The sequence below is a fragment of the Maylandia zebra genome, linkage group LG18 (assembly GCF_041146795.1).
Source record: "Maylandia zebra isolate NMK-2024a linkage group LG18, Mzebra_GT3a, whole genome shotgun sequence".
In the NCBI taxonomy this organism is placed as follows: domain Eukaryota; kingdom Metazoa; phylum Chordata; class Actinopteri; order Cichliformes; family Cichlidae; genus Maylandia; species Maylandia zebra.
In genome coordinates, this window is record NC_135184.1 from 20,445,626 (window position 1) to 20,473,408 (window position 27,783).

The window sequence follows — 27,783 nt, forward strand, 5'->3', positions numbered from 1 at the left end:
CCCTCTCTGCTGTGGAGCTCTGGATGGGAAGCACGTCCAGACAAAGGCACCCCATATATCATATAGGAGACACACACATTGATATACACTAAATATTTATTTCATTTCTTTTTTTGTGGTGCCCAAATTTATGCACCTGCTTGATTTTGTTTAAACAATTATTGCACACTTTTTGTAAATCCAGTAAACTTCTTTTCACTTCTCAAATATCACTGTGTGTCTCTCCTGTATGATATACTTAACTGACATTTTTTATAGTAACAACCAACGATTTATACAGGAAAATAATGGCTATTAACAAGGTTGCCCAAACTTTTGCATCCCACTATATTAGTATATTATGTCATTAGTATAATATGAAATAAATTTTACATGTGTCAAGTCGTGTGCCAACATTTGCTGTGTAGTAGAACTGAGACATTATTCATTATAAAAATTTATTTGAAATAATATTAACATTCTCAAACAGAAAAACATTAAACATAAATATATAAAATATAAATATTTACAGAGAGACAGGAATAAAAAGGACCCAGCTGCTCTCCAGAGCAGGAACAAGGCTGAGGAGGAAATGCTCCATTGGAGACTGGCGTGTGTATCAGTTATCAATATCAGATGCTGTACAGCTGATGCTACAATTACATACATGTGGGTGCAGCAGCAGGAGCTGAGGGACCAGGGACTGGGGAGCCAGGAGAAGCAACAGGGGATGCTCTGCTGCAGAATCGGTTGGTTCTATCAAGACAATATTAAATGTTAACAGGTAGGGCTGTTCGATATAACGATATATATTGGATGACGATATAAAAATGTCTATCGTTTCCTATTATGCTATTGTTTGTTTCGTGGAGTCGTAAAATAAACTGTTTACGGCAATATTTTTTCATCGTTTTGATGGTCACTGTAGCGGCTATATTAATTTCTTAAAGTTCTCTCTTTCTCTAATATTTAATATAACCACACTACAGATAGACAAGCGCCTATTTTTACGTGTTGTCGTTTGCAACAATGATGGTAACACCATCGCGTGGCTCCCCTATCCAATTGTTTGTTTTCCCACGTAAACCTTTCACAATAAAGCTCAAGATCCTGTTGACTTTTCAAAATAAAGAATCACGTGAAAGAGTATGCAGAGAGTTTACGGATGAGAAGCAAAAAAGAGCCGTCAGGTGCTAAAAATAAACCTTAGACTCAAAACGAAAGGAAACGAAACGAAGCAAAATTTGCGACGATATAATTGACACTAGACAAAATACTTTACAACTCCTCAACTTTATTAGTGCATTTCCAGTGGAAATTGGCCGACATATCCTCAGCATAACCATGTATAATATCCACAAAACTTAAAAATAGGTTATACATACACAATACCGTAATATTATGTTGAAGCACCGTACATATCACTCCGCGAGGCTCCAGCCTACAGTAGCCGTAATGCTCCGGCTTCGTAGCTTAGCAAAGTTGTACTGAAACATTTGACAGATTTTCGAGCGCCATGTACCACATAAAATCGTTTCGAGGTCAGTAAACACAACCAGAATTCATACATAAGGCACACGGGATTATAAGGGGCACTGTTGATTTTCAGAAAAATCAAAGGATTGATTTTAAGTGTGCCGTATTTTCCAAAAAACACGGTAATAACGACGGCCCGCTAGCATGCTCTATCAAAAATAGTGCTTTGTTGTGCATCTGACGGACCAAAGCCAAACCAGTTCCACACCACTGAAGTTGCAGCATTTTTACAAACCAATTCTGGTTCATCCGTTTCATTTAACGATCCACTTTCACTCTTCTCATTCTGCGTAGCTGCCATGTGCGTTTTACCCATATTCTATCGCGATATTTCATTTTCTTATCGTTGCCCAACATTACACCGGTATTACCATGTACGGTATGATATAGCCCAGCCCTAGTGCACACCTTTTCTGTTTTTTTCTATTGCTGAATAAGGTAATCATCTTTCAATAATGCAAGCTTGCCTTTAAGTGTTTAATTTGGCCGACATATAACTGCATGCAGAGATTACCAATACAAAAGGCTCAGCAACAGGGATCAGTTACAATGATCCTGCTGCTTTTTGATCAAAAACGATTCCATCCATATACAGACATGTTGCCTGGAATGATAATTACCAACAGAAAGCAACGCTATGCTCGACTCTGATTTTTATTTCCAATCCTATATAGCCTGACTAAGTAATTTAAGACTTATTACTGGAGTTTTCGCTTAGAATATCAATTGTTACCCACAATCCAATGGGATGTTAAAACTTTTTGAGTGAACTCAACATTTTTCATTTTACAGCCTTGAAACCCATTAAACTTTTACATAAGCACTCTAGATCTTTCCACATCAATTTCAAATTAGTTTGTTTGGTTTGTGGTTCACACGTGAGGACAGCAGTGACTCATTACTGTAGCCCTAGCTGGCTGGGGACTTTTCTGGGGAGTTTGGATGCTGTCCCTGTCGGTGTCTTCCAGGTGATTCTAAATTTAAATTTATGGAAACCCCAACAATCAGATCCACCTGTGAGCAAGTATCTGGTGAAAGTGGGAAGGAAAAGCTGCTTTTTAACAGGAAGAAATTTGATTCCAGATTTAAAAGCAAGCCACTGAGGGGAAGCTAAGTTGGGAGAAATATGCTTTCTCTTTCTAGTCCCTTTTAGTACTCTCGCTTCAGCATTCTGGATCACCTGTGATCTTTTATCTGATCTCTTATCTCTGCAGCAACCAAGTATGCAAAACACACCTGGCCATAGGAGGGCATTCAGTTCAAACATGCAATGTACACCCAGTAGTCATCAGATCAAATTCTAGCCATAAACAAGGCACTCTATAGTAGAGATGGCACGATACCACTTTTTTAATGTCTGATATCAATATCATAAATTTGGATATGTGCCGATACCGATATGAATCCCATATAGTGTTTTTTAATCAATAAAATTGTTTTTTTTAATATCTTGCTGCATTTTGTATAAGTTCATACTCAAGTTTAAATAAACAACAACATTAAAGCTATTCTGTTACACTTGTATGTAAAAAATACACTGCACCCAAAATATTTCATAGTTCAGCAACACTGATCAATCTAATAAACTTAAACCTACTCAATCCTTCCTATTCTGGTATTTTAAAGAGTACTTAGCAGAAATATTAAGCAACCTAACTAATAGGGTTGCAAACTCCCAGCAAAAAAAATAGGGAACCACCCCCCACCCTCCACCTCATGATGATTAATCGACGTAATCAACTTTAATTTGATGCAGTGTGGGGGAAAAAATGCACAGAAATAAATTATTTTTCAAGAATAATTAACTCATTCACTGCCATTGACGTCTATAGCCGTCAATTGCAGTGAATGAGTCAATGGGTTTAACTCATTCACTGCCAATGGCTGGCAGTGAATGAGTTAAATAGATTCAACATCTTTCTTCTACAGAGTTGCAGACTGCACAGATGGTATCTTCCCAAAGGAAAAGGTATTAGAGCTTACTAGGGTATATTAGACTTAACAGTTACTATATACAGTAATGGTATCGTGCCATCTCTAGTAAAATATATTTTACTAGAGATGGCACGATACCACTTTTTTATGTCCGATACGGATATCATAAATTTGGATATCTGCCGATACCGATATGAATCAGGTATAGTATATTTTTTAATCAATAACACGTTTTTTTAATATCTTGCTGGATTTTGTATACGTTTATACTCAAGTTTAAATAAATAACAACACTAAAGCTATTCTGTTATACCTGTATGTAAAAAATACACTGCGCCCAAAATATTTCATAGTTCAGCAACACTGATCAATCTAATAAACTTAAACCTGCTCCATCCTTCCTATTCTGGTATTTTAAAGAGTACTTAGCAGAAATATTAAGCAACCTAACTAATAGGGTTGCAAACTCCCAGCAAAAAAAATAGGGAACCACCCCCCACCCTCCACCTCATGATGATTAATCGACGTAATCAACTTTAATTTGATGCAGTGTGGGGGAAAAAATGCACAGAAATAAATTATTTTTCAAGAATAATTAACTCATTCACTGCCATTGACGTCTATAGCCGTCAATTGCAGTGAATGAGTCAATGGGTTTAACTCATTCACTGCCAATGGCTGGCAGTGAATGAGTTAAATAGATTCAACATCTTTCTTCTACAGAGTTGCAGACTGCACAGATGGTATCTTCCCAAAGGAAAAGGTATTAGAGCTTACTAGGGTATATTAGACTTAACAGTTACTATATACAGTAATGGTATCGTGCCATCTCTAGTAAAATATATTTTACTAGAGATGGCACGATACCACTTTTTTATGTCCGATACGGATATCATAAATTTGGATATCTGCCGATACCGATATGAATCAGGTATAGTATATTTTTTAATCAATAACACGTTTTTTTAATATCTTGCTGGATTTTGTATACGTTTATACTCAAGTTTAAATAAATAACAACACTAAAGCTATTCTGTTATACCTGTATGTAAAAAATACACTGCGCCCAAAATATTTCATAGTTCAGCAATACTGATCAATCTAATAAACTTAAACCTGCTCCATCCTTCCTATTCTGGTATTTTAAAGAGTACTTAGCAGAAATATTAAGCAACCTAACTAATAGGGTTGCAAACTCCCAGCAAAAAAAAATAGGGAGCCACCCTCCACCTCATGATGCTTAATCGATGTAATCAAATTAAATTTGATGCAGGGGGGGAAATGCACAGAAATAAATTATTTTTCAAGAATAATTAAAAAGATTCAGCATCTTTCTTCAACAGAATTGCAGACTGCACAGATGGTGTCTTCCCAAAGGAAAAAGTAGTATAGCTTACTAGGGTATATTAGACTTAACAGTTACTATATACAGTAATGGACTTCTATACATTTTACATCAGATTAAAAGTTTGGGTGTAAGATTCAGATAATTATTTATTAAAAGCTAGACATTTTAAATGAGAATAAGAAAGAAAAGTATGTCTTTGTGCCCCCTTTTCCCTGTTCATGCCCTATCGGCCCCCCTGGCTAAACTTTGCTAGATCCACCCCTGCACAGTTACCAGCTACGTAGAAAAAGATCCTGATCTAGAAAGTAATATTAAATAAATTCTAACAACAGCTTATCAAGCTTAATAGTGCTGCTGTTGTTCAACCGCTAGTTTCCTCTTTCTGGTGAGAAGTGGGCCAAAAACTAAGAAGAGAGACAGACTCTCGACAGAAAAGCCGATCAGCTGATCATTAAGCAGTTTCACATTGAAGTAGCAGCAGGAGAGAGAGAGAGAGAGGCAGTCGCTTCATATATCGGTTGGAATGCTTTACAAACATTCAGAGATGAACTTACACACTTGCTTTACTTCTCTCTGGGATAACTTCCTCGGAGATGAATTGCTGGTTTGGTAGCGAAGCTACAACTACACACAGCCGCTCTATCAGGTCATGCATACTGCTGCTACGTGCTAGGTTATGAGCCTAGTTACGCCGTGTAGCAAGTTTTGTGAGGTGCTTTTTTTGATATTTAATGGATCGGATTACATTTTTTTTATTTCTCACTGATATCCGATCCAGTAATTTGGGTCAGTATCGGACCGATACCGATACGTAATATTGGATCGGTCCAGCTCTATATTTTACATAAGATTAAAACTTTGGGTGTAAGATTCAGATAATTATTTATTAAAAGCTAGACATTTTAAATGAGAATAAGAAAGAAAAGTATGTCTTTGTGCCCCCTTTTCCCTGTTCATGCCCTATCGGGCCCCCTGGCTAAACTTTGCTAGATCCGCCCCTGCACAGTTACCAGCCGTCAGCTATGTAGAAAAGGATCCTGGTCTACAAAGTAATAAATAAATTCTAACAACAGCTTATCAAGCTTAAACGTGCTGCTGTTGTTCAGCTGCTGGTTTCCTCTTTCTGGCGGGAAGTGGGCCAAAAACAAACAAGAGAGACGACTCGCGACAGAAAAGCAGATCAGCTGATCATTGATCAGTTTCACGATTGAAGTAGCAGCAAGAAGAGGCAGTCGCTCCATATATCGGTTGTTAAGCTTAACGTGGGAATGCTTTACAAACATTCAGAGATAAACTTACACACTTGCTTTACTTCTCTGGGGAAAACTTTCTCAGAGATGTAGCCTTGCAACAAAACCAGCATTACAACTACACACAGCCGCTCTATCACGTGAGCACACTGCTCCAAGGTGCTACGGTTATGAGCCGAGTTACACCATGTTGCAAGTTTGGATCAGATTACATTTTTTATTTCTCTCCGATATCCAATCCAGTAATTTACGTCAGTATCGGACCGATCCGGTCCATCTCTACTCTAGAGTTCCTTTTAAATCTGAAGAGGTGAGTAGAGACCATCTCTTCCAGTGCGTCTCAGTGCAGTTGTTTTGTTTTGTACCTGTGTGTGATTACCGTTCAGATCTGGGGAGGGAATGAACGTATAAAGTTCTATAGTTCTATTTAAACAGACAAAACAGTGGAGGTGTGACAACACAAATCTAGATTTTAGATGTGGATGTGGCAGAGTGTAGCTAATTGTCTCTCTGTGTTAGCTCTGTAATGGACTGGCCACAGTTCCAGGGTGAATCCAGGCCTGTGACAGCTGAGAAAGGCTCAAGTCGCTCAATTCAAACTTCTCTCAATCACGCTGATCCAATAATTTTCTTGTGTGCCTTCTGAGAGCGAATCTGACTCTTTTCCCTGTGTTTTAAATCTCAGTGCTATTCTGTTATTCCACTTTTCAGACTCTCATTTGTGTGACCCACCTTCTCCCCATCTCCACCTAATCCCTCAGAGAACCTCATCAGTGTCTCCAGCTGTATCTCCAACTTAACCAGCATCTAGACTCGGGGTTCCTGTCCTACTTGGTTGCATTTTTGAAACTTTGTTCTGCTATGTTGCTTATCTGGGTCCAATTACATAATAGCTTATTATACAAGCTGTGCTTTATTAAATTTATTGTATTCTTCCACATCACCTTTTCTAATACACTTATAAACTATACTATGTATCAGCACTATCTAAAGAGTTATTTCTAAAACTAATTGTTTCTTTTTTAAGTTTATGGGCTCATTTATGTTTTTGTAAGTGTGTGTCTATGTGCACTTACCTTGCTCTAGAACCTTTTATGGCATAGCAACACTAAACCTTGACCTCACTTAGCACTGTTTACCAAAATAGCGGTAGGGTTGTCGTCACCTTTACAACATTTTTATGCTAGTCCAACCCCTTTCATGCCTTAATGCCCTGCTGTCCTCTTTTTCCTCCCACGGCTGAGGTTACCTGGTCAGGTGGTCAAATAAAAGGGATAAATACCTAAACCCAAAGCTCTATTCTGAGAACAAGACATAAAGTACAGGCTTGCGCTCGCATTCAAACAGTCGCTTAAGCTTTGCTTCCACCAAAAGGCTTAACAGCAGTTACTGCTCATCATTCATTCTTCAACTCATCAAAGAGAAAAAGTTTTAGCAACAGGAGAGCAGCCGAGAGGTTGCTATTATAGGATCAGCTATGCTTGGAGGCATACGTACAGATTTGGTGGTCACAGTGGCTGTTCTCTTTCTAACTCAGACAGGGACTCAATGCAGGTAGGTTTCAAGATCATTTAAATTTTTTTAGTTTATCTGTGATTAATAATATTTTAGTTTAGTTTATTTAAATTAAAACAAAGGAAGTTTTTAGTCAAGTTTTTAACTCAGTCCTTTATTTTGTTACATTGGTTATTGGTCATTGATTTCCTATTTCAGAGCTGAAAATGACTTCCTATCAGTTACTTTACCGGAGTGGAGGGCACATTCAGGTACGATGTAGCACAGTTATTAAGACCTTTAAGAATTTCATAATTACCTGACCTGCTTTAGATAAGAACTCAAATCAAACATGTTGTACATAATGACGTATTTCATTTTTTGTTTCCTTTAGAATACGTTATACAGTGTTTTGATGACAGACATGCCAATCTGAACTGTGAGTGGCTGGCGAGTGAAAAAGGAGCAGGTGAAGACAATTATATTTAATAGAAAACAGTAGCCTGAACTGCTTTTTGAAGTCATCAAGCCAATTTACAGTTCTGGGTTCACTCTGGCTCTGAGAGATAAGTTGAATTAATTAATTAACCTTTAATTTTGTCCCAACCTTTGGCGAAATATCGGGAACATCCATCCACAGTTCTGTTTTAATCTACACACAGGCTGCGATTGTATTCGTGTCTCACCACATTATCACAAATTGATCTGAAATAGGCTATATTCTTTTACAACCTGGTGTTTTCCTGGGAGCACTCAAACAGAGAGCCTACACATGAGATTCAAATTTAGTAGCTACAGCAACACAAACAGACAGCTTCTACAGCTACAGCTATTTCACAGCAGATGTTCAGTACAAGGCAGTACTTGTTTAATTACAAGAACAAAGATGAAGAGCTGTTTCTGTTAAATATATATTATCAGCACATATCAGCATTTAAAATATGTAGCGTATTAAGTTTTCTTTTTTGTCTTTTTCTCCTCCAGGGGATTTTGCAGTGAATGTTTCAGAGAGTGGTCCACTAGGGATTGAGGGCCAGGCTTGTCTAGAGTTCTGGTACCTTGTCCCAGTTGCAGCTAATGGGTCTGAACTTCGTGTCTTGCTAAAAAACAGCGTTGGTTCAGTAGAAATCTGGACCTCTCCTGCTCTCCCTCAGAATGCATGGAGGCAAGCGTTTGTGCCCCTGAACATCACTGAGTCCAGGACTCGGGTAAAATAAAACATAGCAGCACACATTAGAACTGTACTGTCATAATATAAATATTCTATAGCATGTCCTTAAATAAATTACCTTTTTTATATATTAGGTTGTGTTTGAAGTGGTTCAAGGATTGTCCATAGAGAAAGAGATCACATTTAAACAGATAGGTGTAAGAAAAGGCTCCTGTGGTAAGTATTTACCAAATTAAACTTCTCAACAACAGCTCTAGTGCCACAAATCAATTAAAAGATTGAACTGTATTCATAATAACCTTTGTGCGGTACATAAAAACAGAAGACGTGTCATAAGAATTGTCACAAAGACATTTTTTGATGAGGATGTTTTAGAAAATATTCTGAACTACAATATTAAAACTGAATACAGTTTTTTAATGTTATTAATCCTACATAGGTGTCGATAAGCTGTTAATATGGTCACCCCAACAGGACTACAGTGTGAATCGAATGCAGAGATATGGACAGATGAGACCACCCGCTGCCTCTGTTCTGCTGGCCAGCTCTCCTGCTTTCCCTCTCACTGCCCTGAAGGCCAACTCTGTGGTCCTCAAAGAAGAGGCCCCAATGGGACTTCTACCTTTGGGATGTGCACTATACACAGTCCCGCAGACGGCAGCACTTTTGATGGAGTATTGTTCCGCTTTACGACCGCCTGCACTTATGTTCTGGCTAAGACCTGCTCACCCACTGAAACCCTGCCCATGTTCGCTGTGGAAGTGGTCAATGAGCAGCATGATAACACATCTCTGCCAGAGGTCCAGAAGATCAATATTAACATGAGGATTTACAGGGTGTCTCTGCTGAAAAGCCAAACAGACCGGGTTGTGGTGAGTTACTTATATGTATGGAAGACATTTAGGGCACAGTTAATTACTAATTATACCAGCCTTTAACATTTACAAACACTGAAGAGTACATTTCTGACACATACATATGAAGACAATTTGAGTATTTTACATTACTAAGGAAGTCAATATTTTGTAAACAAAGCCACTGTCAACTACTGAACGAATATCTGTTTGGTAACAGCTATTTTCCTAATAAAAATATAGTATTATGTATTCACATTTTCTGTTTTATACTGCTCTGTAAACTTCATAATCCATAACTACTGTTCATACAACTGCACTTCCTTTTGCCTCGCCATTATGAAGTAATGACCACTGAGCCAAGTAAAGCACCAAATCCAGCGATTCCCATAATTGCATAAAGGGCAGATTTTATTGCCACTGGCAAAGGACTAATGGGTCATATTGGCCTTTATGAGCACAGCTATCTTCTAAGTACCTTCTTTTATATAAACTTTCAAATGCAATAAGTCCATATTGTGTATGGCAACTGGTAAAAAAGGCTAAACTAACACTGTTTTTCAGATTAATGGGATCTGGAGAAAGCTTCCACTAAGCCTTAACAGCGACACTGTCAACATCAGGAGCACCCCTACCACTATTGTGCTGGCAACCACTTTTGGTCTTACAGTCTCATTTGACAGCACTGGTGTGGTCCACGTCACCCTCCCATCAACCTATTCTGATAAAGTCTGTGGCATGTGTGGCAACTTTAACCACCTCAAAGAAGATGACTTTAGGAACCTCGATTCACAAAACGCAACAGCTTTGGCTGAAAGCTGGCAGACTGGGAAAACTGCCTCTTCCTGTGAAACCATTCTATTCCCTCAGTGTGACCCACTGGAGGAGACACAGTATGCCAGCGAGCTGTACTGTGGAGGCTTATTCTCTACTACTGGTCCCTTTGCTGACTGCTTATCAGTTGTAGGGGCAGACAGCTATATCAGAGGCTGCGTGTTTGCCATGTGTTCTACTCATGGTGACCAAGCCGTGCTATGTGAGACGCTACGGGTCTATATTGATATCTGCAATAAAGCTGGCATTGCAGTACCCATGTTGAGGAACTCCACAATCTGCCGTATGTTGCGTTATTAAATCCTGCTTTTGTTTTCTTCCTCCTTTTCAAAATAGAGCGCACAGTGGCAAATAATAACTGATAACAGTAAAGGTCATGCACTTTTTCCTGTCTTTTTCTCGGATCCCCTCAGCCATTCAGTGCGGTGAGAACAGCCACTATAACTCGTGTGCTGATGGCTGTCCCGAGGTGTGCTCCAGTCTGGATATAGCTGGCTCCTGTGGAAGCTGTGAGGCAAGATGTGAGTGTGATTCTGGCTTCAAACTCAGTGGGGAAAAGTGTGTCCCAGCAGAAGACTGCGGGTGCTGGTATAATGGAAAACACTATGAGGTAAGTGAGGTAAATGAACACAACACAATTTCTTATTCACATATTCAATTTCACAGTAATTTATTCACATAACTCTGTTCTGCCTGCAGAAAGGAGAAATACTGGTGGAAGGAGATTGTGTGCAACAGTGTCAGTGTATGGGTAATAACAATATGCAGTGCACTCAAATGCAATGTGCAGACAATGAAGTTTGTAAGGTTAAAGATGGGGTCAAAGGCTGCTTCCTTTTCAAACCCACCACCTGCAGTGTGTACGGTGATCCACACTACATCACCTTTGACGGTCTGGCATATGACTTTCAAGGGGGATGCAGTTACATATTGACCACCACATGTGGTGGAGGAAGCTCAGTCCAGTTCACAGTATCTGGACACAACACCCACCCCCCCCTTCAGAACTTCACCAGATCCAAGCTTCAAGCCGTGGCTCTCCAAGTCGAGGATCTGTATCTCATCTTGAATCAAAGCGGAGAGGTCTATGTAAGAAAGCAATTCTCTCTTTAACACCATTGAAAACATTTCTTCACCTTTAAATTCAACAGGGCTGTTTTCAAGAACAGTGATCTGGGATTAGTTACAGCTTACATTTTACTGCACAAGGACTTCTTTTGTTCTGCATTATCTCCTGTAATTCATTAATGACAGTGGCAGATGACTTTCACACGTTTTTAGAGGTCAGTTACTGTTGTGTCAGATTGTTAGAGGAAGTCAGCTGTTTACAACCTGGAACTTAAGCAAGCTAAAGGGCTATACTTTAGTTAGTTAGTAGGTCACTGGTAGCACTAACCTAACTAATGTTAAGGTTCAAAATTGAGGAGGGAGAGTACAAACCACTCTTGGTCCAGAAGGTCTTGGTCAAACAATGATTTTAATGAACACACGTGTGGGAAGACACTCTGTACGCAGACAGCCAGTAGTCCTCGACTTAATCAAAGCATGAACAGATATTTTATAGCATCAGGGTTTGATTTACTGACGCCCCTTCATGCGTCACAGATACATTTTATACATAGATCAGATCAACACCAGAATGACTTTTCACCTAGAAGATCATCTTCTATTTTCATGGCTGGTACTTTCCGTTATCTTAAAGTGAATTGTTCCTCTTTCTTATCGAGACATAACTAATCTCTCCTCTAAATAAATCTAACCAATGTGTGTGTATGTGTTGACCTCACATGCTCTTTGTGTCACCTCTTCACCTACTGTCTGTGTCTCGTCCTCAAAGGCTCCTCAAAATAACCTGCACTTAGACTCTGCTTTCGGTTTCAGTTCTGCAAAAGGCACACTCTGCAAACCTGCAACTTCCTGTCAGCCTGCAACTTAGTCTTTCTGAAAGACACACACTGTTCAACCCCTGAACACAATATAAACTCCAGATTATATTATTAATGCAATGGTAATGATGACAATTATTTAACAATAGCAGTAAAATAATTTCCCTGCTCCACACTAACTATTTCAAGAAAATATTATCTCTACTTTATGTAAAACAACATGCAAAATAAGTTCAATTATTAAAAGACTGTCCTTTCTTTAGGTCAGTTATAAGCAAGTCCAACTGCCATATTCCACCAGCGGGACATATGGCTCAGTATGGGTGTATGTGAAGAATAATCATATCATCTTGGAGACAACTTTTGGCCTCAAAATGCACATAGATGGAGAGAACAGACTGTTTCTGCAGGTGGATGAGCACTACAAATATGAACTGTGTGGTCTGTGTGGCACTTATTCTGGATACCAGGACGATGACTTTGTAACTCCAGGAGGCCAAAACGTGTCAGAAACGTTTGAGTTTGGTGACAGCTGGAGGGTCCCAAACAACTCTGAGTGAGTTATTTTAATACTGTACACAGTAACAGCAAACATTTGGGTACCAGTATGGCACTTCTGTACCTAAATATACCAGCATAGTATTGAAAAAAACAAAAGCTAGTAAAATGACTGCATTTTTTAGCGCCAGCAGAGTGGCAGTGTTTACTCTCCAATGAGCCTGAATTGTGCTTTTTCTTTCATACTATTAAGCAACATAGCATGTTTAGTAAAATCAGTGAACATCACCTGCTGAGCCTGAGCATGCCAGCATTGTTGTTGTATGTTAGTAATCTAAGCAGGTTCTGAGTGTCTTTGTGGCGGGGTGGGGGTTATTACATTACATTCACAACGTAATAACCCAACCTGCTATCACGGCAAATCATGAAATAGACACACATGCAGGATTTGCAGTTCAGGCACAACAGAGGGAGGTATTTTATTTCAAGCCAACATCTAAAAATCTGCTCAGCTTGTCAGACAACTGCAGGGAGCACGTATTTCTTCAAAAACTGCTGACTTTAATTAAATTATGTATTATGTAAGTGTTCCATGTAAAATGTTGAAATGAATCTGGTCAAATTAAATTTACTTGATTTGTATATATTCAGTTTATACAAAGCACGTTTTCCTTGAAGATTGAGTATTTGAATAAATAAACCTTTGATTTTATATCTTTCAGCTTCTTTTTACTCAGAATGGTCGCATCATGCATATTAAGGGTGAAAAGTTGTTTTTTTGAGTGAATACAACCTGGCGCCTTGGCTAGCCAATGTACTAAACTCACACACTAGCATATATTTTTCTTTATGCATCGTAATTTATTTAAAATTACATCAACATGTTTTATACAGTATCAGGGGCGTAATTTCTAGGGGGGTTATGACCCCCCTCCCAATAATCAGACCCAGCTAATATTACACCCCCCCAATAAAATTATGAATTATCTTGCATAGATAGGCTGTTGATTTTCTTTATCCATTTCGGTTATTACCAGCAAGATAGTTGCATGTTTAATCATCTGGGAGTTTACCCAGATTTATTTATTTATTTAGATAGAGGTCTTGACCCCCTCAATGTTCAGCATAAAGTTACGTCCATGTACAGTATAATCTAGAAGTAACTAATCTCTGTTTGTCTAAATTTTCTCAGATGTTTAGCTCGTCCAAACAATCCAAGACTCTGTGACAAGGATGAGAGGGATACAGCCTACAATGAGTGTTCAGTGCTGTTTGGCAGTGTTTTCATGCCCTGTCATGAACACATTCACCCAAGCATTTACCTCAATAGTTGTGTGTATGACTACTGTGCTACAAGCGGCGACCAACACACACTCTGTGAATCTCTGAAGTCCTATGCAACAGCATGCCAGGTTTCAGGAGTTGAACTTCCAAATTGGCAGACTGGCACAGCCTGTGGTGGGTATTTGCATCAAATATGAGGATGACACTGTTATTATCATACAAGTAAATATACAGTAGGATGTCTAGATAGGTTGTGTTAACTGTGTGTGTTTTCATCCAATTTCAGAAGGCCTTTCTACCTCAACAGCTCCTCCAACAACTGCTTCTCCAACACCAGATCAAACTTGTAAGAGCATTCACAGTTTAGAAAGTTTATCGAGGACTAGTTTAAATAAGTGACGTGATACAGTTTACAAATAATCATTTCAAAACAAATATTAGCTTAGCTAATAACCTTGCTTGCTTTATATGTGCCAATATTTAATAGAAGTGTAAATATATTTTAGTTCTTTTGCTGACCTGAGGTATAACCTTCGACACATTAGATGGGATATTAAAGTTTTTTCAAAGTTTAAAAGCACTGTATCTCAGAAATTATTATTAACTCATAAATCAGTATTTCCATTGTTTGTTTCTTTCATCCATTATTTACATTTTGCTTTCTATAGTTTGTCCCTTGAACTGCAATTTTGAAAAAGATCTGTGTGGGTGGGAGCAGCTTATGCAGGACACTTTTGATTGGACAAAACACTCTGGACCCACACCAACAAATTTAACAGGTCCAAACCAAGACCACACCACTGGAGGTAAAACCAGTCTGTTACTTCTGTTGTTTTTCCTTTTTAGAGGTTGGGGTCTATTTTGGTTGGTTTCATAACATTGTTTATACTTAATGTGTACTATTCAACTTTTCCATAGCTGGTTTCTACATGTACCTTGAGGGAGACAGTGTAACTCATGGAGACTCTGCCCGTTTGATGAGCTCGGCGTGTAATTTTAACGGACCACTCTGCCTGTATTTCTGGTACCATATGTATGGTTCAGCCACAGCCATGGCTCTTAATATCTACCTGCTGAAAGACAGTAAAACAACAAAGCTCTGGTCCATGATGGACAACCAGGGACCTGAATGGCATCTGGGAAGAGCTGATGTCAAAGTGTCTGGTCCATTCCAAGTGAGTTTGACAATACATGAACATAAGAAATGTATGAAGGGCTTGCTGGAAATCAAGACTTGATATCCTAATTTAGAATTCTATTTTCTTCTTATGCCTTTCAGATTATAATAGAAGGAATTCGAGGCTCTAATTATCAGTCAGATGTGGCCATAGATGACATATCTGTCCATTTTGGCTCATGTTCAGGTAACAAAGGCAAAGCAAACTGTAGGTGCTTAATAAACATGGAACTATGCAATACTGTTGTAAACAGTTTGGAAAGTAAATCATTTAAGATATAAACTTCTTTAGCATAACTGATGTGACAGAGTTTACCAAAAGTCAGTGTTGTTTTTATTTAGGTAGCTTTCCAGCCCTGGGAAGTGGAACTAAGCCTTCTGCAACTACAGAAATGCTCCCCTTACACCAAAGTAAATACACAGGAAGTTATATTTTACAAGTCATGTGTTTCTGCATCATAAAACCTTATGTTAAGTTAAAAATTAACATTTACATCTTGTTCATGTACTGAGTGTGCAGATTCTAATGGTAACTAGGGTTCACTTTTAGGAAGTTTAGCAAGTATCTCATGACTCATGCTATTTTTTTTCTCCAAATGTTTCCCTTTAGTCTGCAATCTTGACTGTAACTTTGATAGCAACCTTTGTAGCTGGGACCAGACGATTACGGATGCTTTTGACTGGACCTGGCAAAGAGGTTCTACCCCCACTTTAATGACGGGCCCCTCTGCTGACCACACTGGTGGTAAGATTTGATGTAAAATTTACACTGACAGTTAATAAAACCATAATACATCTAAAGGTGGACTTATTCCTTATATTATTATATCTTTAATGTTTTCAATCACCTTTTCTAGATGGCCACTATCTTTACATTGAAGCCAACAGTGCATCGTATGGAGACACAGCTCGTCTCATCAGCTCTGAGTGCTCTGACTCTGGACCTCAGTGTCTGCAGTTCTGGTACCATATGTATGGCTCAGCAGATACAATGGGCCTCCATGTTTACCTGCTCCAAAACAGAATAGCCAATCAGGTTTGGAGGAAGCAGAATGACCAAGGAAATATGTGGCACCTGGCTCAAGTGGACATTGAACCAACCACACCTTTTCAGGTGACCTATTTCAAACCATGGAGTGTGGCCTGCTTTCTGGTTATAAAAAATTATCCTGCAAACATATCATTCAATTTAATTTTATCATTTAGATCATTATTGAGGGGCGCAGAGGATCCAATGATGAGTCAGATGTGGCCATAGATGATTTGAAGCTTTATCACGTCCGCTGCTTAGGTAAAAGGTTTATATATCATAACATACCATTATTGGTTTGGAAAGGTGTTTCTCACTTTCTATGCAGACACTTAATAACACCGTTAAACTGTTGCAGATCTGGTAGGTGGAATTACAACACAATCAGCAAGACCTGATCTTAATACCACAGCGCCCCCAAGAGTCCCTGTCCAAACCACTGCAGCTCCACAGCCTCCTATGCTCACTGCTACCTTCCAACCAGCGATAATAAATATCACTGCCCCTCCCGTAGTGGAGGAAACAACCAACTTAATTAATAAGAACAATGTTACTGAAGCTCCAGATAGCCGGCCACCTCTGCAGCCAGGTATAGTAATAATTTCACAGTAACACTTCAATGTCCCATTTATACTCTAACAGATAATAGTTTACACCAGAGGTGTGGACTCGAGTCACATGACTTGGACTCCAGTCAGACTTGAGTCATTAATTTTATGACTTTAGACTTGACTTGAAAAAGTGTTCTAAGACTTGTGACTTGACTTGGACTTTTACACCAGTGACCTGGGACTTGAATTGGACTTGAACCGGTTTACTTGAAAAGACTTGATATTTCACCCCAAATCTAAAATTTAACACACATATTATATAGAAAGTGTGCACCTTTAATTCAATTAATTCATTCATTTATTCCAACCACACTCCGTACGTATGTGTGCGTGAGCTGTAGCACAGTCAATCAAATTAACCAGAGTTTTTTAAGAAGAAAAAAAAAACGCTCAAAAATGCTGCAAGGAGTTATTTTTTTCAGGTACATAAACTATGAAGTAGTCAACAAAAAAAACGAAATGTAATATGCAAAATATGCAAGAAGAGAATCACGGACAGAGATGGAACAACTTCCAACTTTGTCCGACAGTTGAAGTTGCATAAAGAACGGTAGGTGGTGCTTCTCTTTTGCTACGATGAGATAGCTGACTTCATCTAACTTTGTGATGTCAACTAGCTTTAATGTGTATGATATTTTTGTCATGCTATTTTAAAGCCGGTCCTACAAGCGCATCCAAGAATAACATGCAGCTTATCTCAGAACAGTCTGTGAAAATTATTCTTGGAGCTAAGTTTAATTGAGCTGCATTTTATAGAGGTGCAATTTCACAATTTGTGTATATTTTCTAAGTTCACTATTTTGTCATGTGTTGAGAAAAACAGAGATTTAAAAATCACATGGTCTAATATTTACATTTAGCATATAACTGCAACATTCTTTTATTTATTTTATTTTTTTGAAAGACTCGAAAGGACTTGAAATTCAAAGTTTCAGACTTGTGACTTTACTCGGACTTTTAAACCAGTGACTTGAGACTTGACTCTGACTTGCCTGACATTACTTGAGACTTGACTTGTGACTTGAGGATAAAGACTTGAGACTTACTTGAGACTTGCAAAACAATGACTTGGTCCCACCTCTGGTTTACACATCCATTATTTGTGCAGCAGTGTGGGGTGGTGGTTAGCACCGTTGACTCACTACATAAAAGTCATGAGTTTTACTCCAACACGCCTTTCTGTGTGCAGTTTGCATGTTCTCCCCATGTTTGTGTGGGTTCTCTCGGGGTACTGTGGCTTCTTTCTACAGCCCAAAGACATGCAGTTAGTGGGGTTAGGTTAATTGTTGATTGTAAATTTCCTATAGGTGTGAATGTGAGTGCAAATGGTTGTCTGTCTGTATTAGCCCTGCAATATAATGGTGACCTGTCCAGTGTGTACCCTGCTTCTCACCCAATGGAAGCTCAGTTAGGCTCCAGTTCCCCACCCCTGATAAGGATAAGAGGAAGAGAATGGATGGATGGATATTTTATGTCTAGAATTATTCTATGCCTTATATAATCATATTTTTCTTTTTTGAACAGTGTGCCAATTCCACTGTAATTTTGAGCAAGATTTATGTCAGTGGAATCAGTTGATCACAGATGCTTTTGATTGGACAAGAAACAGTGGCTCCACTCCTACTATCAATACAGGACCTTCTACAGATCACACCACAGGAGGTAATTAGCTTTCTGACATAGGGAAAATAAAGTTAATATACTGAGGTTATATAGTGTTAAACTTCCCGAATAAAACAGTAACACCATTAAAGCCAGTTTGGTGATTTGTTTTTTTTTGTTTTTTGTTTTTTCCATTCAGTATGAAAAACTTTATGAGGCAGTTTTAGCAACAAGTGCAAATGGCTTGTAAATTAACTTCTGTACTTATTTATTCTCAGTGTTATTGCCTAAAAGCATATCTTTAACTTACTGATTGTATGTCCCCGTTCAGGTGGCCACTATCTTTACATTGAAGCCAACAGTGCATCGTATGGAGACACAGCTCGTCTCATCAGCTCTGAGTGCTCTGACTCTGGACCTCAGTGTCTGCAGTTCTGGTACCATATGTATGGCTCAGCAGATACAATGGGCCTCCATGTTTACCTGCTCCAAAACAGAATAGCCAATCAGGTTTGGAGGAAGCAGAATGACCAAGGAAATATGTGGCACCTGGCTCAAGTGGACATTGAACCAACCACACCTTTTCAGGTGACCTATTTCAAACCATGGAGTGTGGCCTGCTTTCTGGTTATAAAAAATTATCCTGCAAACATATCATTCAATTTAATTTTATCATTTAGATCATTATTGAGGGGCGCAGAGGATCCAATGATGAGTCAGATGTGGCCATAGATGATTTGAAGCTTTATCACGTCCGCTGCTCAGGTAAAAGGTTTATATATCATAACATACCATTATTGGTTTGGAAAGGTGTTTCTCACTTTCTATGCAGACACTTAATAACACCGTTAAACTGTTGCAGATCTGGTAGGTGGAATTACAACACAATCAGCAAGACCTGATCTTAATACCACAGCGCCCCCAAGAGTCCCTGTCCAAACCACTGCAGCTCCACAGCCTCCTATGCTCACTGCTACCTTCCAACCAGCGATAATAAATATCACTGCCCCTCCCGTAGTGGAGGAAACAACCAACTTAATTAATAAGAACAATGTTACTGAAGCTCCAGATAGCCGGCCACCTCTGCAGCCAGGTATAGTAATAATTTCACAGTAACACTTCAATGTCCCATTTATACTCTAACAGATAATAGTTTACACCAGAGGTGTGGACTCGAGTCACATGACTTGGACTCCAGTCAGACTTGAGTCATTAATTTTATGACTTTAGACTTGACTTGAAAAAATGTTCTAAGACTTGTGACTTGACTTGGACTTTTACACCAGTGACCTGGGACTTGAATTGGACTTGAACCGGTTTACTTGAAAAGACTTGATATTTCACCCCAAATCTAAAATTTAACACACATATTATATAGAAAGTGTGCACCTTTAATTCAATTAATTCATTCATTTATTCCAACCACACTCCGTACGTATGTGTGCGTGAGCTGTAGCACAGTCAATCAAATTAACCAGAGTTTTTTAAGAAGAAAAAAAAAAACGCTCAAAAATGCTGCAAGGAGTTATTTTTTTCAGGTACATAAACTATGAAGTAGTCAACAAAAAAAACGAAATGTAATATGCAAAATATGCAAGAAGAGAATCACGGACAGAGATGGAACAACTTCCAACTTTGTCCGACAGTTGAAGTTGCATAAAGAACGGTAGGTGGTGCTTCTCTTTTGCTGCGATGAGATAGCTGACTTCATCTAACTTTGTGATGTCAACTAGCTTTAATGTGTATGATATTTTTGTCATGCTATTTTAAAGCCGGTCCTACAAGCGCATCCAAGAATAACATGCAGCTTATCTCAGAACAGTCTGTGAAAATTATTCTTGGAGCTAAGTTTAATTGAGCTGCATTTTATAGAGGTGCAATTTCACAATTTGTGTATATTTTCTAAGTTCACTATTTTGTCATGTGTTGAGAAAAACAGAGATTTAAAAATCACATGGTCTAATATTTACATTTAGCATATAACTGCAACATTCTTTTATTTATTTTATTTTTTTGAAAGACTCGAAAGGACTTGAAATTCAAAGTTTCAGACTTGTGACTTTACTCGGACTTTTAAACCAGTGACTTGAGACTTGACTCTGACTTGCCTGACATTACTTGAGACTTGACTTGTGACTTGAGGATAAAGACTTGAGACTTACTTGAGACTTGCAAAACAATGACTTGGTCCCACCTCTGGTTTACACATCCATTATTTGTGCAGCAGTGTGGGGTGGTGGTTAGCACCGTTGACTCACTACATAAAAGTCATGAGTTTTACTCCAACACGCCTTTCTGTGTGCAGTTTGCATGTTCTCCCCATGTTTGTGTGGGTTCTCTCGGGGTACTGTGGCTTCTTTCTACAGCCCAAAGACATGCAGTTAGTGGGGTTAGGTTAATTGTTGATTGTAAATTTCCTATAGGTGTGAATGTGAGTGCAAATGGTTGTCTGTCTGTATTAGCCCTGCAATATAATGGTGACCTGTCCAGTGTGTACCCTGCTTCTCACCCAATGGAAGCTCAGTTAGGCTCCAGTTCCCCACCCCTGATAAGGATAAGAGGAAGAGAATGGATGGATGGATATTTTATGTCTAGAATTATTCTATGCCTTATATAATCATATTTTTCTTTTTTGAACAGTGTGCCAATTCCACTGTAATTTTGAGCAAGATTTATGTCAGTGGAATCAGTTGATCACAGATGCTTTTGATTGGACAAGAAACAGTGGCTCCACTCCTACTATCAATACAGGACCTTCTACAGATCACACCACAGGAGGTAATTAGCTTTCTGACATAGGGAAAATAAAGTTAATATACTGAGGTTATATAGTGTTAAACTTCCCGAATAAAACAGTAACACCATTAAAGCCAGTTTGGTGATTTGTTTTTTTTGTTTTTGTTTTTTCCATTCAGTATGAAAAACTTTATGAGGCAGTTTTAGCAACAAGTGCAAATGGCTTGTAAATTAACTTCTGTACTTATTTATTCTCAGTGTTATTGCCTAAAAGCATATCTTTAACTTACTGATTGTATGTCCCCGTTCAGGTGGCCACTATCTTTACATTGAAGCCAACAGTGCATCGTATGGAGACACAGCTCGTCTCATCAGCTCTGAGTGCTCTGACTCTGGACCTCAGTGTCTGCAGTTCTGGTACCATATGTATGGCTCAGCAGATACAATGGGGCTCCATGTTTACCTGCTCCAAAACAGAATAGCCAATCAGGTTTGGAGGAAGCAGAATGACCAAGGAAATATGTGGCACCTGGCTCAAGTGGACATTGAACCAACCACACCTTTTCAGGTGACCTATTTCAAACCATGGAGTGTGGCCTGCTTTCTAGTTATAAAAAATTATCCTGCAAACATATCATTCAATTTAATTTTATCATTTAGATCATTATTGAGGGGCGCAGAGGATCCAATGATGAGTCAGATGTGGCCATAGATGATTTGAAGCTTTATCACGGCCGCTGCTCAGGTAAGAAGCATATAAAAAACAAAATATACTTTACCAGGTTTGAAAAGCTGTTTCCAACTTTCTATGCAGACACTTAATAACATTTTTATACTGTTGCAGATCTGGTAGGTGGAATTACAACACAATCAGCTAGACCTGATCTTAATACCACAGCGCCCCCAAGAGTCCCTGTCCAAACCACTGCAGCTCCACAGCCTCCTATGCTCACTGCTACCTTCCAACCACCGATAATAAATATCACTGCCCCTCCCGTAGTGGAGGAAACAACCAACCTAATTAATAAGAACAATGTTACTGAAGCTCCAGATAGCCGGCCACCTCTGCAGCCAGGTATAGTAATAATTTTACAGCAGCTCTTGTTTCCCATTCTAGTTTATTCTGGTTTACAAATCCATTACGTAATATCTAAAATTACTGTATCAATGATGTAATCATATTTCTTTCTCTTTTTTAACAGCATGCCAGATGCACTGTGATTTTGAGCAAGATTTATGTCAGTGGAATCAGATGATAACTGATGCTTTTGATTGGACAAGACAGAGTGGCTCCACTCCTACGATCAATACTGGACCATCTTCAGATCACACCACAGGAGGTAATTAGCTTTCACAAGCCAGAAACAGTTATTTTTCCAGGAAAAAAAATAAGTAAACCACACACAAATTTTCTGTTTAATATTAACCATAGTTGCATTGTTAAAACCATTTGATCGTTAGTTATTTCTTTATTTTTGTTTTATTATAGTTTTCTTTTTTCCCTTTTTTTCAGTTTAATGTTAAAAATGTCGATGCAAAGAAATTTAACAAGCAGTTTTAACCATGTAAATGACTTGAACATGTGTAATTTACTGAATCATTCTCAATATTCTAAAACAGTCTAAAAATGTATGTCCCTATTCAGGTGGCCACTATCTTTACATTGACGCCAACAGTGCATCATATGGAGACACAGCGCGTTTCATCAGCTCTGAGTGCTCTGACTCTGGACCTCAGTGTCTGCAGTTCTGGTACCATATGTACGGCTCAGCAGATACAATGGGCCTCCATGTTTACCTGCTCCAAAACAGAATAGCCAATCAGATTTGGAGGAAGCAGAATGACCAAGGAAATATGTGGCACCTGGCTCAGGTGGACATTACAGCAACAGACACTTTCCAGGTGTGTTACCTATCAGAGACATTTCTTTATTAGACCTATCTGATGTTGGAAAACTGCACTGCAAATAAATAACAGTCCAATACTTTTAATTTAAGTGTAACCTAATCACTCTGTATACCATCACAAGTATAGTGCCATGTAACAGTATAACCGCTTTACTTTTAGATTATATTTGAAGGACGAAGAGGTTCGAATACTCAGTCTGATGTGGCAGTAGATGATGTGTCACTTTATCATGGGCGCTGTGCAGGTAATCCTAATGTCCTAACTATATTTTGTGCAGTCCAAACACTATCTGACAATCTAAATGACAGACCAGACTGTGAAATATTGTTACAGAACTGGTCAATCCAACAACAACTACAACTCAGTCAAAGCCGGAAACAACAGCTGGGCCACAACCATCAACCACAACTCAACTAAAGCCGGAAACAACAGCTGGGCCACAACCATCAACCACAACTCAACTAAAGCCGGAAACAACAGCTGGGCCACAACCATCAACCACAACTCAACTAAAGCCGGAAACAACAGCTGGGCCACAACCATCAACCACAGTTGGACCCCAGCCCACAACAAATAAACCGCAATCTACAACAACAGCAAGACCGCAACAAACAACCCTGACGGTACCAAGTAAGTTCTTTTTGCGTGTCTATAGTTATAAAAACAAATTGAAACATTGAATTGGGTTTCCTAAAATGTATACAGTAGCTGTCATGTTATGTTTGTGCATGTATGTCAGTTCTAAGCTTAAGACAATAACAAGCACATGTCTTGATGCATGCTCAATCATCCAGTGTTGCTCCCAATGAAAATTATACATCCAGATGAACAGAATCAACTTTTTGGGATTAACAAATACATTTTCAATATATAACAAAAACTTTTTTTATTTTGTTTTTCTGTCATTTGAAGTTTATAACTGAGGATATATCTGTTCTCCAACTCTATACATCTTTCCTTCCCCAGCACCAATTTGCCCACGGTATAGTCACTATACCACTTGTGTCCCTGCATGTAGTCCAACCTGTTTTTTCTTGAATGGCCCACCACATTGTAGTGACAATGAGGTTTGTGTTCCTGGATGTGTGTGCGATGATGGCTTTGTCATGAAAATGAAGATTTGTGTGCCTCTGGAACAATGTGGCTGTGTGGACAAGAATGGCACCAAACACCAAGTAAGACAAATTGACAATATGGACAATTTTGAAAATGAGCTTGTGGTCATGTGGTATGTTGACTGTCTGTGTCTTTTCAGTTCAATGAACAGTGGTACACAGATCACTGCAGTCAGAAATGTGAATGTGAGAAGGATGACGGAATAGGAAAGATTGACTGTGATGATGAAGATGAATGTGATGGAAATGCTGTCTGCCTTCAAAATGAAAAGGGCAATTATTACTGCCAGTCTACAGGTAGTCTACATGCCTGCAATGTACCTAAACTATGCTTTTGTTCCTATTTATTTAACTGCTCTTCTTGTTCCCGACAGACTTCGATGAGTGTACGATCAAGAAGGACCCTGAATATAAAACATTTGATAAAATGAAGCATGACTTTGAGGGTGAACACTCTTACGTGCTGGTGAGGACCAGCAACTTGCCAAACAACCTTCCAGACATCTACATTGAAAGCATCAACACGCCCGTCTTAGATCAGGGCGGTGATAGTCAGCATGAAAATGACAGCAGCAGTGAAGAAGAGCAGAAGAGCAGGGAAGGTGATGATGATGACGATGACAGCAAAGAACATGACGAGCACCACAGATTACAAGAGCTTAAGATCAGAGTGTACAATCACACTGTGGAGTTCAAGAAGAATCGGAAACTGATCGTATGTATTAACACATTAACTTCTTAGCATTTTACTGTGGCACAGTGTGATGCTACCTACACACAGACATTTGTAAAATCAGTCTGGGAAATAACTAGCTCCTCTTCCCATTTCTCTTCAAGGTGTTACAACTGTAGCGAGGGAGAGGATGTTATATGTGCTAAATTATGCTGTGTGATAGCGCATTTCTTTTCACTTTAACATTTGTAGGTATAAGACAGAGGAAGAGAGACAATGTGTAAAAAACAGTAATGGCAATATTCCATGTTTATCCGGTGCCTAGATGTTATTGTGTCTGTGTGCGAGTAATATAATCCTATGAATCTCAATTTGCAAGGGTACGGAACTAAAACTAAGCAAGTATAAGACTGTAAGCGTTATAATGTACTTTGCTTGTGATTGTATCACACTAGCATGCTAACATTAGCTATTACGCACTGAAAGCTAATAGAATCTCAATAACTTGTACGTATTTGATAATATAGGAAAGACTTCAGCTAATACTCAAGCTTTCCACAACAAAAATGTATGTTTCTCTTCATACAACAAACATAATCATACAGGAATAAACAGCAGAATTGACATCTACATATACTTCAGTTATCTTAAATTGCACTGAGAGATTTTTTTTCCTCTTCAGGTGGATGGAAAACCTACGGAAATGCCCGTCTCAGTGACTGGTGGTCTAAAGATCTGGAAGCGTTCCTCTCATATCTACCTACAAACTGATTTTGGCTTGTCAGTGGCATTTAATGGACACCATTCAGCAGGTAGCCAGTGTACAATATCAAAAGCAGATGATGTAATTTATTTAATGTGTCATTCCACTTTAAGCTAATAAATAATTTATCGTTTCCCATATTCATACAATGTATTAAACGCTCATATTTATTCTGCAGAGATTACTCTACCACACATTTATAAAAGGAAGGTGGGAGGCCTGTGTGGAAACTTTGATGCTCAGAGAAAAAATGACAGGATGAAGCCAGATGGTACCATAGCCAGAAGCACTAAAGAGTTTGGAGAGAGCTGGAGAGTGTGAATGCCAGATGAAACACTGTCTTTGAATGTGGATGAGTTTAATCTCTATCAGTTACATAAAACTCCATATGGATAAAAAAGAACAGATGAGTGTAATGATTTTGGCTTTTCTTCGTTAGCCAGCAAGTGTTGTCTTTACCTAGCTTTTTAGGGCTATGTTTTCTGAATATCAGCATATCTATTTTTTCATGAATGTTTAGATACCTATCTTTTTCTTATTATTTCTACATATATTTGATATAATCATTGTACTCTACATGTAAATTGAGCTATTATTCTCATTGGATAATATAAAAAATTTAAAAAGTATGTGGTGAATGATCACATTTCATAAGGTGTTTTTGGCTTCCTGCATTGTTGAAGGTTTCTGATGAACTTACTACTCTAATAAAAGTGGACTGTAAGGACATTTGTGTTTCTTTGTGTGCAGCCATTTGGTCCCAAGTTTACGTGTACATTTTTAAGGTACAACCCATTAACCACCTGCAGTACAGCAGGAACACCAACCCAAACAAAGGAAAAACAAATAACACAAAACCTGTAACATGATACGGATAAGGAAGGTAATTGTTTTTTTTCTAGCAAACAATAGGATTGCTCTTGCTTGAAAAGCTCGTCTGTATCTGTATGAGGGCATGTTTATGTGGAATCCTTACTCTCAAGTGTTACAACACCACATAGAGCCATGGATGTATTTGTTCTGTGCATTTTTCTTTTCTTAAGGTTTCTCTGTGATGGTAAGTGAAGCTATGCCTATTGGCTACTATTTAACAGTTTCAAAAAGTTATGGCACAATTATTTCATACTACAAAAATGTATTTGAGACATTATATATACTTTCAAACTGCTGTTTTAACAAGAGTAGAACCTACTTTTAGATCCTTTAGATTTTTTTAATTAGTTGATGTGTTTTCAGGTGGATCCTCTTTAATGTTACTGATAGTTTGAGTTCATGTCCCTGGATATATAGGTGAATGCATGGTCAATAATTCTGGTATTGTTGGATTTCACTTAAGTAGCTAACAAAAACAGCAAGCAAACTATTCTAACTAGTAAAGATTAGACTGAGTTTGTAAGCATTAACACTACTAGTTTTATGATTTGGAGCTTGAGGCTGCTATTAGTGACAGATGATGATATTTACTTCCCTGTGCTGAGCCTCCTTTAGCTGGTTCTAGTGCTCGAATACATATCTCAGGAATGGACTGAGTAGATCTGAATTTCTAAATATCTATCATGGTGCTTGAGCTGATGCTGATGCCAAGGCCATTATGCTACAGTCTGGCAATGTACAGATGCAGAAGAACCTTCAAACTGGCAGGAAAGTAATATCATTACTATGTATTTAAGTCCTCGTACTTTTGGTACCTGTTGGGCAAGAAAAATTAAGTCATAACTGTATGTTAAGAATATGTATTTAAAATTTAACATGTTTCTTTAATATAAATATGTTTTTATATTGTTGTCATTGTCTTTCCATTTTTCTAGCCCAAATACCAGCTCCAACTACTAAACCAACAGGTAATACCCACAACAATCTTTGTACAATTAGCCATTGTGTTCAGTGCGACAGACGCTGCCTATATCTAAACCCCACAATAATGAATTTGATTTTTGTCACCTACTCAAGCTACAAGTACACTCACAAGCCACTTTGTTAGGCATACCAGGTAGACATGGCGAAAGCTCAAAGAAAGCAAGAAGACATGGAGACATGGTGACAATGCTCAAACCAAGTATCAGAATAGGGAAGAAAGGAGATTTAAGTGACTTAAGTGA

At 38.5% G+C, this 27,783-nt stretch overlaps 1 protein-coding gene across 1 annotated transcript; it reads left to right on the forward strand.

Moving 5' to 3' along the window:
* The first annotated feature begins 7,318 nt into the window (after positions 1–7,318).
* LOC101466395 (uncharacterized) lies at positions 7,319–26,826 on the forward strand. The gene is made up of 37 exons (XM_024799091.2): positions 7,319–7,602; positions 7,762–7,814; positions 7,937–8,011; positions 8,527–8,750; positions 8,848–8,929; positions 9,188–9,585; positions 10,132–10,684; positions 10,815–11,011; positions 11,101–11,490; positions 12,551–12,843; positions 13,978–14,243; positions 14,356–14,415; positions 14,738–14,875; positions 14,988–15,244; positions 15,349–15,433; positions 15,589–15,657; positions 15,857–15,991; positions 16,104–16,360; positions 16,453–16,537; positions 16,635–16,865; positions 18,412–18,549; positions 18,821–19,077; positions 19,170–19,254; positions 19,352–19,582; positions 21,130–21,267; positions 21,537–21,793; positions 21,886–21,970; positions 22,070–22,300; positions 22,428–22,565; positions 22,871–23,127; positions 23,293–23,377; positions 23,467–23,763; positions 24,100–24,308; positions 24,389–24,545; positions 24,623–24,963; positions 25,604–25,733; positions 25,863–26,826. Exons 1-37 carry the CDS (start codon positions 7,526–7,528, stop codon positions 26,003–26,005), a joined length of 7,104 nt encoding a protein of 2,367 aa, XP_024654859.2. The 5' UTR covers positions 7,319–7,525; the 3' UTR covers positions 26,006–26,826.
* The last annotated feature ends 957 nt before the right edge of the window (positions 26,827–27,783 follow it).

What these genes read in the sequence shown, in the direction of transcription:
- LOC101466395 (XM_024799091.2), top strand. Translation starts at nt 7,526, where the DNA reads ATGCTTGGAGGCATACGTACAGATTTGGTGGTCACAGTGGCTGTTCTC. An exon ending in TTATCACGGCCGCTGCTCAG is followed by an intron (nt 21,971 to 22,069) that starts GTAAGAAGCATA and finishes ATACTGTTGCAG; the next exon opens with ATCTGGTAGGTGGAATTACA. An exon ending in AACAACCCTGACGGTACCAA is followed by an intron (nt 23,764 to 24,099) that starts GTAAGTTCTTTT and finishes TTCCTTCCCCAG; the next exon opens with CACCAATTTGCCCACGGTAT.